This window comes from Scyliorhinus torazame, chromosome 8 (genome assembly GCF_047496885.1).
Source record: "Scyliorhinus torazame isolate Kashiwa2021f chromosome 8, sScyTor2.1, whole genome shotgun sequence".
In the NCBI taxonomy this organism is placed as follows: domain Eukaryota; kingdom Metazoa; phylum Chordata; class Chondrichthyes; order Carcharhiniformes; family Scyliorhinidae; genus Scyliorhinus; species Scyliorhinus torazame.
The window spans coordinates 238816958-238834333 of NC_092714.1; the positions used below are offsets into that span (position 1 = coordinate 238816958).

Sequence of the window (17376 nt, forward strand, 5' to 3'; positions counted from 1 at the left end):
AAAACTATTTCCATTGGGAAAGCTCGGTGACAGATGGAAAATTAGAGCCAGGCCACACACAAAAAGGTGATAGAAATTTGAAACCTTCTTCCATAAACAACAGATGATGCTGGGTAAATTTGATCAATTTATATCTAAGATTGAATTTAGGAATTTTGGGAAAAGCTGAGTCATTTGGAGTTTGATCGCAATCAGTCATGTTCTCATTGAGTGGCAGAACAGGCTCGAGGAGTTAACTAGTCTTGTCCTGCATCTATTTTCCTACAGACTGAGCTCATATGTGCTTATTAGTCTTTAGAAGGAAAGGAACTATGCAGTGCAGAATACTTGGTCTTATTCAGATGCCTTGCACAGGTAGATTTTTAAAGCTACTTGTGGTAGGGCATCTGGGAGTTTGTGATCGATTGTATGAGATTGGTTAAAAAGTTTGGCCATCTTCAGTGGGCTACCCTTCTGTCTGCTTTACACTAGGTTAACAGTTTAGATGAAAAATGATGTATTCAAGTGTAAATATTTAACATGTTTAGCTCTCATCTTTTCTTAGATGGATTTTACAGAGGGGATAAGCCCATAGACTTGAAGCACATAGCGGATGAAGCACTCAGAAAGTGCAGAGACAGGTGTGTATTGTGTAACCTTTTTTTTAAGTGACCTAAATTCTTGTCCCCTTTATTTTTAGGGCATGTGAATCATAAAAGATAATGAGATTTTCTGATGCCTGTAACTTGTTTCTGTTCTTTTCCTTTTAAATTTATATCTGTTATTTCTTTAAAAGTTCTGAAAGTTGCTCCAGCCTCTAAAGTAATTTTCTTTGAAGGAACTTCCGTGTTGGAAGGTGCATTGTTGTAAAGCATCTTGGAGTTACAGAAGCTACAGGAGCTACAGACGAAACTTGTACAGTTAAAGCTTCAAGTGACACTTCACAGTCGCCACCTGCAAAACGATCTTGCTACAACCTCCAGGCAAGGAGAAAAGCAGAAATATTTTAACAGATTCTGCAAAGTAGGATAAAATCTATTGCCCTGCGGAGATTTATTTCACCCTTTTTTTTTGGAGTTGCTTATTTCAATTAGCTTTGATTTGCACTTATCATCTCTTTGATTACAGCATTTTATTGCTCGCTTCTCACCCCGATCTTCATTACAATGGAATAGCATTGTTTGACGTGATTCATTTTGATTTTTGCAAGTGTGAACAGCAAACCTTGAGATCTTTTATTCAACAACGGTTGTGCCCGCCCCAATTCTTTAAAACCTGCAGTTACGTCACTAATATTTAAAAAAAAACTACTAGCCAATTTCCTGCATAGAATTACTTTGGAATTTATATGCAGTAATGTTGGATAGGAGAGCTGTCAAACCTGCCGTAGTTACGAAAGTTAACATTTTCAAAAGAAAAGTTTGCATTTGCCAAAATGTTGCCTCTTTCATCTATGAACTTTCAACAGGATAAGAACAATGAGAAAGCAAAGAATGTTCATCATAAAATGCAGGTATTTTGGTCTTAATGTAGCTGCCAACTTTGAAACCTGCACATTAGCTTTGCTATATGTTTCTCTTCACTCTTACCCTGCCCTGGTCGATTAACATTATCTTGTGGAACTGTCTGGCAACATAATTGCTGCTGTGTACTTTTCTACTGACTACCTTTGTAGCTGCTGGTGATTTTTTAACACATGCTATTCTGTGCAGTTTGAACAACTGACTGATACTATAAAAAAACGTTTTTTCTATAGAAAAACTCTAAATTAGAGATTCAGTAGAATCCCAATATTTGTGGATTCCATCTAGGTTTTGTCCAAGATTCACTAAACCAATCAAGAATTGGATGAGGATTGATTACAAACTGTTCGTAGCCTTCTTTCCCATTTTTATCAACTGGTGCAGTGTAAGTGGGCTACTTGTATTGTGAAACTGAGAAATAGCCCGTAACCTAACGTGAAACCCCCCCCCCCCCCCCCCCCCCCCGTTGAAATTCTGATGTCCAGGAATTTTTAAAAGTCTGATTCACGGAGACAGGAATTCTCCCAACTCTGCACACGAATCACTGACAAAAATGCAAAGGCAGAGTTATGCCATATGGGTTTCATTGTAGAAAAATATGAGGTCATTCACTTTAGATCTAACAAGGATAGACGTTTTGAATGGGGAATCGCTGAAAGTCTGGGGGAGGAGGCAAGATACTATTGCGATCTTAGACCAGACCCCAACAGTGGCTAGAATATTGGACAGAAGCCCCAATATTTTAATTTAACTTAAGACTGTTTGGAAAAAATGATTCACTTCAGAAGTGATTACATGAAAAAATTAGGCTTTCTAAAACAAAACGTTAATATGAATACAATATTGAATATTTTAAACTCACCCCCAAAAAGAACAGCTTACCTCTTAACACTATTGTACAATTTGCCATTAAACAACAAGAAAAGACATGCAGCTCTCAACCCAACTTAAAATTAGCAGGGCAAAAAGTAATACTTGCTTTATAAAACAGATTTGGCTCCGGTTGGAACCCCTTCAGACTCTGGCTGAATGTCTTCAAATAGCTGCTTCAATGAGATTGTTTCCATTGTCTTCAGACAACACTTCTCTGCTTTAAAATATTATTACTTTTTTTTAAACTATCCTACTGGGAATGACTTGTGGATTCAGTCAGGCAGATCAGAATTCAGCGCCTCTCACAAAACTTATTCAAACTTGCTGCCTCTCTGCTGTTTCTGGGCTCCGCCCAGCAATGACCCAAACAAATTATATCTGTAGGTTGCAAAAGCACATTAACTCCCCAGTCAAGCCACATTCCTCTGGTCAATTCCACATGCCATTTCCTGGAGGCTAAACAAAACCCTTTTAAAAACATGACCATTTGCAGTTGAACACACTATACCCCCAGCCTTTTAACTCTTGTCCCAATGTTCAGAAGTCAATATTCCTAAAATCCTCCAATCATCACAATACATATATCATTAAAATGTCACAAACAGGTACAGAAAATAATCAAAAAGGCTAATGAATGTTGGCCTCTATGTCTAGAAGGCTAATATAGGAAGGGGCTATGTTAGGTAGAAATTATGTATTGGCTATACAATGCATTAGGTGGACCATACGTGAAATACTGTGAACAGTTGTGGGCATCACATCTCAGGAAGAATATACTGGCTTTGGAGGGAGTGCTGTGCAGGTTTAAAAGAATGAAGTCTTGCTTCCAAGAGTTAAATTATGAGGAGAGATTATACATCAACTAGGGTTGTATTTTATGGAAGCTAGAAGGTTAACGGGTGGTTTTATCAATGTTTTGAAGATATTAAGGCAAATAGATTGGACAGATGGGGGGAAAAACTATTTTCACAGAATATGAAGTCTCGAACTAGGGGTTGTAGTCAAAACAATGGAGCCAGATTTTTCAGGTGTGAAATTGGTGGTAAGTTTGGAACTTCGCTCCATAAATGGCAGTTGATGTTGGATCAGTTATTAGTTTTAAATCTGCAAATCACAGACTTTGATATTGAGGGATATGGAGAATAGACTGTTATATGCAGTTAGGTCCCAGATCAGCCATGATTGCATCGAATGGCAGAACAGGCTCAATGGTGTACTTCTATTCTTTTGTTCCTGCCCTCGTACTTCTCTCACATAAATAGACATTATTGATTGTAAAAACATTGTCCCCAATATTTACAGGTGGAACGGGTCATTAATATTGGTAAACATCAGATTTGGTTTCCCTCTGCTCTAGCCTAATTAAGTGAGAAGACCAGACTAGCATTTTGTGTCCTCATTTCCTGACCAGAGCCAGCTAGATTGAACAATTAGCTGGCTGTTGGTTGAGTAGGTAATTTGTTTCGGCTTCAACCTGCAGCCAGTGAATGCAGAGGATAGAACAAGGAATTTGAAAGCTGGGATGGGGTGGGGGAGGAGAGTGGTGATCAGGGACCGGAAGGAGGCTGCAGGTGGTTGGAGGGAGGGAGCTCAGTGGCTGGAGGTTTGGGGCGGGAGGGAGGAATAGATCAGAGGCTCTGTAAAGGTAGGGAGAGATCAAATGCTGGAGGCTAAGAGGGGGCAGTGAGTGTTAACTGGCGGCAGAGCAGGGATGAGATTGGAGCTAGGAGATGGGCCAACGGTGTCTGGGGACCCAAGGAGAGTAGGGAGTAGAAATCCGAAAGGCCAGGTGGAAAGGGGAGGGGCATTGGAAACTTTGGAGTCGATGGTGGCTTGGGATCAGAAATCTAGGTTGGTGGGAGATTGCGGCTCTCGGGATGTGGAGACATATTGTGGGTCAAAGCCGAGGTCCTATTTTGGGAGTGATTTACAGGTAATACAAACAAAAAATAAAAAATACTGCTTGAAATACCCATCCAGTTAGGCAGCACCTGTAGAGAGAAAAGCAGTTTTCTTTTCAAGATTAATTACTTTTCATTGTGTAAACTTGCTGGGCTAGAGTGGAAGGATCCACGTTTCACCTGGCCCACAAGCAGTGCTAGAAATGCACTTATCTGCTGGATCCATAAGTCTCCACTTCCCTTCAGCTGCTGGCTTTCCCAGATTGGAAATCTGTATATCAAGTGTAAAATTTAAAATGGCGGCAATACCTGATCACATTGCATCATTAAAATATATAAATGAGCACACCTACAAAAGAGTAGGTTGGTTTCCTGTCTCCAGTATCACCTTTGGGGGAAACCAGAAATGGACAGATTTGAGGTGGGTTGGTTTTGGGTTTGAGATTTATAACGTTTGTACGTTCCCTGATCAAAACCCACCTGTTTTGGGGAGGTTTAAATTCACCCAATAATTTCCCACTATGTAAACGTGGCCCATAAACAGCTGGCTTTCACATGCCTCAAGCATTATACAGGAAAAGGACCATAAATAACCACTTAGTTCCTGCAAGTCTTTAGAGTGCATAATATAAAGACTGAGGGAGACCTTGCTGAAGCAAATGCCCTATGTACTCTGGGCAGTGGGTATTATCTAAGCAGCCCAGACTTCTAGTTTGGGACTTATAATTAATACAAAAGGTAAAAATTGTGTGATCGGCTGGTACATTGCAGCTTTGCAGCCATTTTACCTCTCCCCACAACATGCACATGCATGTTTGTTCAGGCTTTACATAATTACACTGGTGTTTGAAAAATGTCTTTCTCCCATTTTGAGAGCTTTCGGGCTTCACTCCATTCTGTAAATTAATGGGGATTCTTTAGTGTCAATGATTCACCTTGATCAAATTTCTGGAAGGGTACAGAAAATTAATCATCACTTAACCATCAGTGGTGCTGCACTGCAAGACTCATGTTTTTTTTTAAAAGGTAAGCATGCTGAACTGCTGAACATTGACTGCATGGCTTTAACCTGTAACTAAAGGAATGCAAAATAGCTCATGGCATACATAATTCCTTGTGCACTAATAATGATGCATAATTAACTGCATGCCATTTTACCATTTTTATTAATACAAACTGCAAGCTTCTGCTTTGATTTTGCGGAAATATTTACAAGTACATTAAGTTTGTACAGTGAGAAGTCTTACAACACCAGGTTAAAGTCCAACAGGTTTGTTTCGATATCACTAGCTTTCGGAGCGCTGCTCCTTCCTCAGGTGAATGAAGAGGTATGTTCCAGAAACATACATATATAGACAAATTCAAAGATGCCAGACAATGCTTGGAATGCGAGCATTAGCATTTACACCAGATACATCGATGACATTATTTTCCTTTGGACCCACGCGAAGAATCACTGAAACGACTACATAGTGACATCAATAAGTTCCATCCAACCATCAGACTCTCCATGGACTACTCTCCAAAATCTGTTGCATTCTTGGACACACTCGTCTCCATCAAGAACGGTCACCTCAGCACTTCGCTTTTCCGCAAGCCTACGGATAACCTCACGGTGCTCCACTTCTCCAGCTTCCACCCTAAACACATTAAAGAAGTCATCCCCGACTTCCGGGTGCGGCAATGACCAGCTGAGTCGCACGTTTCGGCACCTCCCTTTGGAACGGACTTTTGGGCTCTTGATAGGAGCCCCAACGGCAATTTAAACGGCCAAAATCACTGTGCGGTAAACTAGAAGGGAATCCCCCCGGATACACATGGAAAAAGGAGAAGATAGCGGTCGGATTGCAGAAGATCCTCTGGAGCAGCGGCAAGGAAGGGAAGCTCGAAGCAAGATGGCATCGGAAGGTGACCGTTTGTTATGGGGCCCGGAGCAACAAGAGTTCCTGCGGCGCTGTGTGGAAGAGCTGAAGAAGGAGTTGAAGAAGGAGCTGTTGGCCCCGATATTACAGGCGATTGAAGGGCTAAAGGAGGAGCAGAGGACCCAGGAGCTGGAGCTTCGGGTCGTGAAGGCAAAGACTGCCGAAAACGAAGATGAAATACAGGGCCTGGTGGTGAAGGCAGAGACGCACGAGGCACAGCACAAAAGGTGTGTGGAGAGGTTGGAAGCACTGGAGAATAATTCGACGAGGAAGAATTTAAGAGTCCTGGGTCTTCCCAAAGGAGCAGAGGGGGCGGACGTCGGGGCATATGTGAGCACGATGCTTCACTCGCTAATGGGATCAGAGGCACCGACGGGCCCTTTGGAGGTGGAGGGAGCCTATCGAGTTCTGGCGCGAAGACCAAAGGCTGGAGAAATACCTCGAGCTATAGTGGTGAGGTTTCTCCGCTACAACGACAGAGAGACGGTCCTCAGATGGGCGAAGAAAACTCGGAGCTGTAGGTGGGAGAACGCGGTGATCCGCGTATAACAGGATTGGAGTGCGGAGGTGGCGAGAAGGAGGGCAAGTTTCAATCTGGCTAAGGCAGTGCTTCACAAAAAGAAGGTTCAATTTGGAATGTTGCAACCGGCGAGACTGTGGGTCACACACCAAGGGAAGCACCACTACTTTGAGACGGCAGAAGAGGCGTGGACATTCATTGTGGACGAGAAGCTGGAATAGTCTGGCGAGAGAAAGAGCTTTGGGGATAAAGTGGTGGCGTGATTATGTGGGGCGAGGGAGGGGAGGGGGGGGGGATGATTTTTCAATTTGTTAATTCTTTGATCCTGTAACTTTTCTCTCTTCCCCATGTTGGGGGGGGGGGGGAGGGGAGGGAGGGGAGGGAAAGAGTATGAGGAACTGTGGGCGCTTGTGGGAAGGAAAGGGGAAGGAGAAGGGAAATGTGCCATTAGGGGCGGGGCCAAGTGGGAAACGCGGGCTTTGCTCCCGCGCTATGGTAATTGTGGCGGGAACAGGGACGCACGAAGGAGGGGGCCTCGCACAGTGGGGGGCTGAGGGCAAAGGGGGAAGCCGAGGTCAGTCAGAGTTCGCTGACTTCTGGGAGCAACATGGGGGTTGCAACTACGCTAGAGGGGGATCTAGCGGAGGTGGGGGGGGGGGGGGGGAGTTAACTGGCTTGCTGCTGCTAAGGAGAAGGGGGAGCTGTTATGGGACGGGGTGGTCGAGACGGGGGGGGGCACCGTCGGTGGGATATACAGGTACGTGGGAACCGGGTGAGGAGCTGGGTTAAAAAAGGGGATGGCTAGTCGACAAGGGGGGGGGGGGGGGTAAAGAGCCCCCCAACCTGGCTGGTCACGTGGAACGTGAGAGGGCTGAACGGGCCGATTAAAAGGGCACGGGTACTCGCACACCTAAAGAAATTAAAGGCCGATGTGGTTATGTTGCAGGAGACGCACCTGAAACTGATAGACCAGGTCAGACTACGTAAAGGATGGGTGGGGCAGGTGTTTCATTCGAGTTTAGATGTGAAGAATAGGGGGGTGGCTATCCTAGTGGGGAAACGGGTACTGTTTGAGGCAAAGACCATAGTGGCGGATAGTGGGGGTAGATATGTGATGGTGAGTGGCAGATTGCAAGGGGAGGCGGTGATTCTGGTGAATGTATACGCCCCGAACTGGGATGATGTAAATTTTGAGGCGTATGTTGGGGCGTATCCCGGACCTGGAGGCGGGAAAGTTTGTAATGGGGGGAGACTTCAATACAGTGCTTGATCCAGGGCTGGACCGGCAGAGGTCCAGGACCGGGAGGAGGCCGGCAGCGGCCAGGGTGCTCAAGGACTTCATGGAGCAGATGCGAGGATTAGACCCCTGGAGATTTATTAGGCCTAGGAGTAAGGAGTTCTCATTTTTCTCCCATGTTCACAAGGTATATTCACGGATAGACTTTTTTGTCTTGGGAAGGGCACTGATTCCGAAGGTGACAGGGACGGAGTATACGGCCATAGCCATTTCGGACCACGCTCCACATTGGGTAGACCTGGAGGTAGGAGAGGAAAAAGAACAGCACCCACTCTGGAGAATGGATATGGGCTTAATGGCGGATGAGGAGGCTTATGTCTAAGGGTGAGGGGGGTGTATCGAAAGGTACTTGGAGCTTAATGACAACGGAGAGGTTCAGGTGGGAGTGGTCTGGGAGGCGTTGAAGGCGGTGGTCAGAGGGGAACTGATATCCATAAGGGCACACAAAGGGAAGCAAGAGAGTAAAGAAAGGGAGCGATTGCCGAGAGAACTTCTGAGGGTGGACAGGCAATATGCAGAGGCACCGGAGGAGGGACTGTACAGGGAAAGACAAAGGTTACATGTGGAATTTGACCTGCTGACCACGGGTAAGGCAGAGGCACAGTGGAGGAGGGCACAGGGTGTACAGTATGAGTATGGAGAGAAGGCGAGTCGGCTACTGGCCCACCAATTGAGGAAGAGGGGAGCGGCGAGGGAGATAGGTGGGGTGAGAGATGAGGAGGGAGAGATGGAACGGGGAGCGGAGAGGGTGTTCAAGGCATTCTATGAGAGTTTATATAAGGCTCAGCCCCCGGAAGGGAAGGAAGGAATGGTGTGTTTCCTGGATAAGCTGGAATTCCCGAAGGTGGAGGAGCAGGAGAGGGCGGGACTGGGAGCACAGATTGAGATGGAGGAGGTGGTAAAGGGGATTGGGAGCATGCAGGCGGGGAAGGCCCCGGGACCGGATGGATTCCCGGTGGAATTTTATAGGAAATAAATGGACCTACTGGCCCCGCTTTTGACGAGAACCTTTAATGAGGCCAGGGAAAGGGGGAAGTTGCCCCCGACTATGTCGGAGGCGACGATATCGCTACTTTTGAAGAAGGAAAAAGACCCGCTGCAGTGTGGGTCCTACAGGCCCATTTCCCTTTTGAACGTAGATGCTAAGCTCCTGGCCAAGGTGATGGCGACGAGGATAGAGGACTGTGTCCCGGGGGTGGTCCACGAGGATCAAACTGGGTTCGTTAAGGGGAGACAGCTGAACAAGAACATATGGAGGCTGCTAGGGGTGATGATGATGCCCCCACCAGAGGGGGAGGCGGAGATAGTGGTGGCGATGGACGCCGAGAAAGCATTCGACAGAGTGGAGTGGGACTATCTGTGGGAAGTGTTGAGGAGATTTGGTTTTGGAGAAGGGTTTATTGGATGGGTACAGCTGCTATATAGAGCTCCGGTGGCAAGTGTGGTCACGAACAGGCAGAGGTCTGACTACTTCCGTCTTTATAGAAGGACGAGGCAGGGGTGTCCCCTGTCTCCGTTACTGTTTGCATTGGCAATTGAGCCCCTGGCCATAGCACTGAGGGGCTCCAGGAAGTGGAGGGGAGTACTCGGGGGGAGGAGAAGAACACCGGGTATCATTGTATGCAGATGATTTATTGCTGTATGTTGCGGACCTAGTGGAGGGGATGCCTGAGATAATGCAGACACTCAGGGAGTTTGAGGAATTCTCGGGGTACAAATTGAATATGGGGAAGAGTGAGTTGTTTGTGGTGCATCCGGGGGAGCAGAGCAGGGGAATAGATGATTTACCGCTGAGGAAGGTAACAAGAGATTTCCGGTACTTAGGGATTCAGATAGCCAGGAGTTGGGGACTTTACATAGGCTTAATCTAACACGATTGGTGGAACAGATGGAGGAGGATTTTAAGAGATGGGACATGGTGCCCCTGTCACTGGTGGGTAGGGTGCAGGCGGTCAAAATGGTAGTCCTCCCGAGATTCCTTTTTGTGTTTCAGTGCCTCCCGGTGATGGTCACAAAGGCTTTTTTCAAGAAAATCGAGAAAAGTGTCATGAGTTTTATGTGGGCTGGGAAGACCCCGAGAGTGAGGAGGGGTTTTTTGCAGCGTAGCAGGGATGGGGGGGGCTGGCACTACCGACCTTAAGTGAGTACTACTGGGCCGCCAATAACTCAATGGTGTGTAAGTGGATGGGAGAAGGGGAGGGAGCGGTGTGGAAGAGATTGGAGATGGCGTCCTGCAAAGGAACCAGCCTACAAGCACTGGCGACGGCGCCGTTGCCGTTCTCCCCGAAGAAATACACCACAAGTCCAGTGGTGGTGGCAACACTGAAAATTTGGGGGCAGTGGAGACGGCATAGGGGAAGGATGGGAGCTTCGGTGCGGTCCCCGATAAGAAATAATCATAGGTTTGTCCCGGGGAGAATAGATGGGGGATTTAGAGCATGGCAGAGAGCTGGGATTGTGCAACTGAGGGATCTGTTCTTAGACGGGACATTTGCGAGTCTGGGAGCGCTGACGGAAAAATATGGGTTGCCCCAAGGGAATGCATTTCGGTGCATGCAACTGAGGGCTTTTGCGAGGCAACAGGTGAGGGAATTCCCGCAGCTCCCGACGCAGGAGATTCAGGATAGAGTTATCTCAGGGACATGGGTGGGGGATGGTAGGGTGTTGGATATATACAGGGAAATGAGGGACGAGGGGGAGATCATGGTGGATGAGCTGAAGGGAAAATGGAAAGAAGAGCTGGGGGAAGAGATTGAAGAGGGGCTGTGGGCAGATGCCCTACGTAGGGTAAACTCTTCGTCCTCGTGCGCCAGGCTTAGCCTGATACAATTCAAGGTTTTGCACAGGGCGCATATGACCGGAGCAAGGCTCAGTAAATTTTTCGGGGTAGAGGATAGATGTGGGAGATGCTCGAGAAGCCCAGCAAACCACACCCACATGTTTTGGTCATGCCCGGCACTGCAGGGGTTCTGGGTGGGGGTGGCGAATGTGCTTTCGAAGGTGGAGGGGGTCCGGGTCGAGCCAAGCTGGGGGTTGGCTATATTTGGGGTTGCAGAAGAGCCGTGAGTGCAGGAGGCGAGAGAAGCTGATGTTTTGGCCTTTGCGCCACTAGTAGCCCGGAGAAGTATATTGCTTATGTGGAAGGAAGCCAAACCCACGGGCGTGGAGACCTGGATAAACGACATGGCAGGGTTTATAAAACTAGAACGGATAAAGTTTGCACTAAGGGGTTCGGCTCAAGGGTTCACCAGGCGGTGGCAACCGTTCATTAACTACCTCGCAGAACGATAAAGGAAATGGGAAGGTAACAGCAGCAACCCGGGGGCTCGGGTGGGTCCTCAGGGGTGTTTTTGTATAGATATTTGTACTTGGTTATGTATATTGGATTGTTTGATTTTATTATTTTGGGAGAGTTATTATTTTTATGACAGTTGCCATTTAGTTTCTATATTATTTATTTGTTAAAAACGGTCACTGATATTTATATTGTTGTAAGAAGGGAAAACCCTTTGTACTGCTTTGTTTGGCCGAAAAATTTGAATAAAATATATTTTTTTAAAAAGAAGTCATCCCCTATGGACAAGCTCTCCGTATACACAGGATCTGCTCAGACGAGGAGGAGCGTAACAGACATCTACAGACATTGAAAGATGCCCTCGTATGAACGGGATATGGCGCTCGACTCATCGATCGACAGTTCCAACGCGCCACAGCAAAAAACCGCACCGACCTCCTCAGAAGACAAACATGGGACACAACCGACAGAATACCCTTCGTCGTCCAGTACTTTCCTGGAGCGGAGAAACTACAACATCTTCTTCATAGCCTTCAACACATCTTCGATGAAGATGAACATCTTGCCAAGGTCATCCCCACACCCCCACTACTTGCCTTCAAACAACAGCGCAACCCCAAACAAACCACTGTTTGCAGCAAACTACCCAGCCTTCAGAACAGTGACCACGACACCATACAACTCTGCCATGGCAATCTTTGCAAGACGTGCCAGATCATCGACATGGATACCACCATTACACGTGAGAACACCACCCACCAGGTACGTGGTACATACTCGTGCGACTCGGCCAACGTTGTCTACCTCATACGCTGCAGGAAAGGATGACCCGAAATGTGGTACATTGGCGAGACCATGCAGACTCTGTGACACCGAATGAACGGACATCGCGCAACAATCACCAGGCAGGAATGTTCCCTTCCAGTCGGGGAACACTTCAGCAGTCAAGGGCATTCAGCCTCTGATCTCCGGGTAAGCGTTCTCCAAGGCGGCCTTCAGGACGCTCGACAACGCAGAATCGCCGAGCAGAAACTTATAGCCAAGTTCCGCGCACATGAGTGCGGCCTGAACCGGGACCTGGCATTCATGTCGCATTACATTCATCCCCCACCATCTGGCCTACGAAATCCTACCAACTGTCCTGGCTTGACACAATTCACACCTCTTTAACCTGGGGTTACCCCATCTCTGGATCTGTAAAGATTTAATCACCTGCTAATGCTCGCATTCTAAGCATTGTCTGGCATCTTTGAATTTGTCTATATATAGCTGCACTTCAGGTGAGGGGCAAGGTTGCGAAGGCGGAGCCTTCATGAAAAATCTCAGCCGGTACGAGAATTGAACCCGTGCTGCTGGCCGCCTCCTGTGCTGTAACTATTCTATGATTCTTCTATTTTCTTAACAAAAGCAGGAACATGCTGATCAGTCAGCGTATTTAAGGGGCAATCTTAACTTTTTCAGTGTGACCCTTTTATCAGAAAGTTACCTAAAAGTGTAACTTACTTACCCTCTCTTTGATGCTGACTGATCTGCATATTTTTCATATTTTGTGTCCCAGATATCCAGCATTCATTTAGTATTCATACTGTTCTTTTACTTTGTTGCCATCTGTCCCAAGGTTGGGGAATTAGAAGTTGCACATATGATCATAAGTATTTTATGCTTGTTTGTCCCCGATGCACTGTTTGTAGAACACGGGTGCTTCAGTTGCAAAGCACATTATGAATTCATGGAAGAATAAAGTTCCACAATATTAATTTACATTCTGCTTGATGTAGTTTTAATTGCTGCAGCTAGTTGGTTTTTTTAATTGTTTGTAATTTTAATATAGTGTTGACTGAACTTTATACGTTTTAGATCACATGGAATGCAGATGTTGACATCTGGTGGCATGATTTAATGAAGGAGGCGAGTGACAAATGTGAACCTGAATGGTGTGACTTTGAAGATCCTCTTTTTATCCTTTACACTAGTGGATCAACTGGAAAACCAAAGGTAATGACGTCCCTCCTTCTAGAACGGCAGAACATAATGAACATGATTCTTTGGGAAAGATCAAATGATCCACCAAGCCTGCACCACCTTCATGATGGCCGGAGCTTAATGGCTGGAAACATCCTACTACTCCCTTCACCCTGCAGTCATGAAAGCTCCTAGGATAGGCAAAACAAATGGGGCAATCAAACAACGCACAGGAGGCAACATTGACCATGTTTATGCTAACTGGCAAACTACTTGCCTTTTTATAAAATCTGATCTTTTCCCCAGTCAAGACCATCCAACCCACTTTGGAAGGTATGCAGAGAGTCTGCATATACCACTCCAGGCAGTAACTATATTACAAAGGGCCACTCGCTACTTTCTTGGAAAAGAAGAACTGTGACATCTAGCCTTTTCTTAACAACTTTGGGATAATTTAAATGGTCCTCCCAAATATTTCAAATTGAAATGATCTATCAGTACTCATGCAGCCTAGCTCTTTCATCATTTTATATATCTCTGACATATTGCTTCCAGATCCATGCTATTCTAAAGTAAATAGACCCAGCATTTGAAGCCATCTGAATAGCTAAAAGCTGGGAATCATTCTTGTGGCTCTTCATTGAACCATTTCTATGTGAGGGTTGCAGCCTTGTTTGGCCAATAAGATTTCAGTAAATCCTCACTTAAAAGTTGTGTTTTTGTTCTGAAAGTTGAGTGAAATGACTCTAAATGAAACAAAGGTTCCCATAGGAACCCATGTTAAAACTGTTGTTAAATTCTGTAGGACCACCTTTATCAGGAAAAAAACTAATATTAAACATAACCTCTAACTTGAAATATTTTACATTGCTAAATTCCTGCATTGATATTTTTAATATGTTATTTCATTTACCAAAGAAAAATGTAACTTGCCGTACCTCCTGCTTGCTGTGGATCCGGCTTCCTGAACCTCTTCACTCCCCGATCCTCCCGATTGCTGATCCCACCCCCACCTGAGAGATGTGGCATCACACATTCCCTCCCGGACCTACCCTCTATCTGAAACTCCCACTCCCTGACCCACCCTCTCGCCTCTTTCCTCTCCTGGACCTGCGTTCTCGTTTGAAGATCCAAAGATTGAGTTCGATGTTGTGGAAACGTGAATCCCGATGATACAGGAGTGCCGAGCTGGCGCTGCTACAATCTATGCTTTTAAAATATATATATATATGCATGTTTTTATTATTTTCCATTTTTACCCAAGTTCTCAAAAAACTGGCACAGTACACGACATAAATGCTTCTATGTACATGGATACAGAAAAAGACAGGAGAACACCAACACAGTTGGCTCCGCTTAAATCATTAAACTCGGTGCCTCAGTTTGTACAAGGAGAGATGGTGAACGGATGAGCAAGAGAATGCGGCAATAGATGATAAAGCCATGAAAACCTGATTAAAAGGTGCACACCTTCACGGGTAGCGATTGCTCAAACAACCGACGAAAATATGGGATAAGATTTTTGTGCCCCATTCGAGTGTGCACCTGCACACACCTCCCCAACTCCCAATTTTACCAGAGGCGTCAATGACACATTATTTTTCACAGATATGAGACCTGCCTGTACCTTTGAAGGAGCCAGTTAACCATTCTTTAAACCCAAAATAAAGAAAATCGCAAAGATATTAGTTATAAGAGGATATTTTACATATAACGACAAGACGCATGGCTTTATGGCGCATGCTCTCCTCCACAAGGCAAAAAAGAGAAACCTACAAAATTGAAACCCACCAACTCCAACTCCCAAGACCTCCAAGCAATGAAAGGATAGTGAAGCGAAAGGAACAACAGGGCACTTCCCTCCGTTGCAGGACAGTGCTTGGCAGTATACACTCTCTCGTATACAAGAGCCATTAAACCAATGATACTTACACCAGGCCTCGCTCCCATCCAGCCAAATCAGAGGTACCGCTCATGCCCCACTGACACTGAAGACTTACACCAACCTCCATTGAGATAACCCCACCGACCAGGAGAAGAAAAATCATCAAGTCCTAGATTATCATAGAATTTACAGTGCAGAAGGAGGCCATTTGGCCCATCGTGTCTGCACCGGCTCTTGGAAAGAGCACCCGACCCAAGATCAACACCTCCACCCTATTCCCATAATCCAGTAACCCCACCCAACACTAAGGGCAATTTTGGACACTAAGGGCAATTTATCATGGCCAATCCACCTAACCTGCACATCTTTGGGCTGTGGGAGGAAACCGGAGCACCCGGAGGAAACCCACGCACACACGGAGGATGTGCAGACTCCACACAGACAGTGACCCAAGCCGGAATTGAACCTGGGACCCTGGAGCTGTGAAGCAATTGTGCTAACCACCATGCTACCGTGCTGCCTGTCATCCATCAAAGGGGTGTCTCAGGAAAGGATAAGAACCCCCCCCTCCCCCACTTCCCCAACATGATAAGGAAAACCCTCTAAACATTTAACAAAATATTCTACCCAATATTTTCTACCTCTTCTACCCAAATAAAGAAAGGAAACCCCAGAAAGAGAGAACCACCAGAATGAGCCAATAAAGGTCGAACCAGGTCTAGCAGTATACACCGTCACAAAAAAGATACCAGTAACCAGAACAGTATAGCCTCATAGGAAACAGGATACTGCCTCTCCAGGGAAATCCAGGCGTCAAGAAGGACGACAGCCTGGAAGCCCCTATAAAGATTACTTGGAGGAAGGAGACCTACTCCACCCAGCCTAACCTCCAAGCGAAGAAAGGCTTTGTAAGAACGCTGAACCACAGGACTGCGAATGGCACTCAGGCCTGGCAGTCAACAGGATACGACCTCCCCAGTGGAACCATATCTCAAGAAGTAGAGCCGTCCAGGAGCCGCCAAAAGGTGACATCTCGGGGAAGGGTAACCTACCCCACCACCCAACATACCGTACACCGGATCTAAGTAAACACAGTTACTACTGCCCTAATCCACTCAATCAAATGACCACTGATGCGCAGTCAAGTAAATATTGAAGACCAAGCCAAGAAAGGCGAGATATACAAGGATTAACCATCCTCACCCTGGCATGCGCAACTACATATTTTCCCCCTTCGCCAACAACACCAAATGCGCCAACCACAGAAGGAAAAAAAGGAACCTAATCTACTTATGAAGATACAGGCAATCATGTATCCTAAGAGACAAGCAAGGAGTTCATAATCCCCAAATAACAAACGTACAAAAGAAAAACTATAGTTCTAATTAGGGTTTTCTTCACCCACAGTGAGGACTTACAAGGCAATACCAACCACCTCCACACCAAACCATTTACCTGCCATCCTGCAGTGGCGCTACTCATCTCTGTGAACAAAGTGAAGGGTACCTTTTTTAAAAAAAAATACACTCAATGAAAAAGCAAGGATTACAGCACCAATATAAAACAAAACTAGGTAAGTACTGCACAACTCCCATGTCATACTAACAGCTCAGCATGATTTTCACCATATAACAGGACACCAGGTGATAAACGCCTCTGTGCTAATATATCATACACCCATGTAAGGATAAAAGAAAATAACATGAAATCGGAAATATAATTGCAAGGGAAAATGTTCAGGATTATTGATGAACTGCAGGATAATATCACCGTCCACAGAGCTTGGAAAGGCCAAAGCCATGATGGGATCGTCGCGCAACATCCAGGGCGCATCCAGAGTTTCACCGAAGCCCCTACACCTCCACCATGTCGTCGTCCCAAAGCCCTGGTAGTGAGAAACCTGGGCACTGGCGTGTGGCGAAAACCTGTCACGTCTGGCTGCCTCCAATCCATCTCGACGAAGAATGTGGACAAGACAGTGGAAGACCAGTGATTGGAATCCTCGACCAATTCCAAGCCTCAAAGACCGGATACAATGTGCTCCATCAAACTCAAAACACCCAGCCTTCAAACTGAGATTGTGAAACCATAGCAGCCAGTTCTCAAATTCGGTCAGAAATTTATCCCCAGCTCTCCTCTGGAGACCGGGCGCACGGAGACTCCTTTTCCAGACACACGGAGACATCTTGTCTGGCCCCATCTCGCCGAATCAACTAGTA

At 46.0% G+C, this 17376-nt stretch overlaps 1 protein-coding gene across 2 annotated transcripts in view; it reads left to right on the top strand.

Moving 5' to 3' along the window:
* acss2 (acyl-CoA synthetase short chain family member 2) overlaps positions 1–17376 on the top strand; it is a 100881-nt gene that overhangs the window by 58452 nt on the left and 25053 nt on the right. Inside the window, exons 6-9 of one of the 2 annotated variants that reach the window (XM_072514997.1) lie at positions 545–620; positions 818–962; positions 1448–1492; positions 13168–13305. In XM_072514997.1, coding sequence (XP_072371098.1) covers positions 545–620; positions 818–962; positions 1448–1492; positions 13168–13305 — 404 coding nt within the window. The remainder of the gene's footprint in view (positions 1–544; positions 621–817; positions 963–1447; positions 1493–13167; positions 13306–17376) is intronic. The other variant, XM_072515000.1, reaches the window with a different exon arrangement.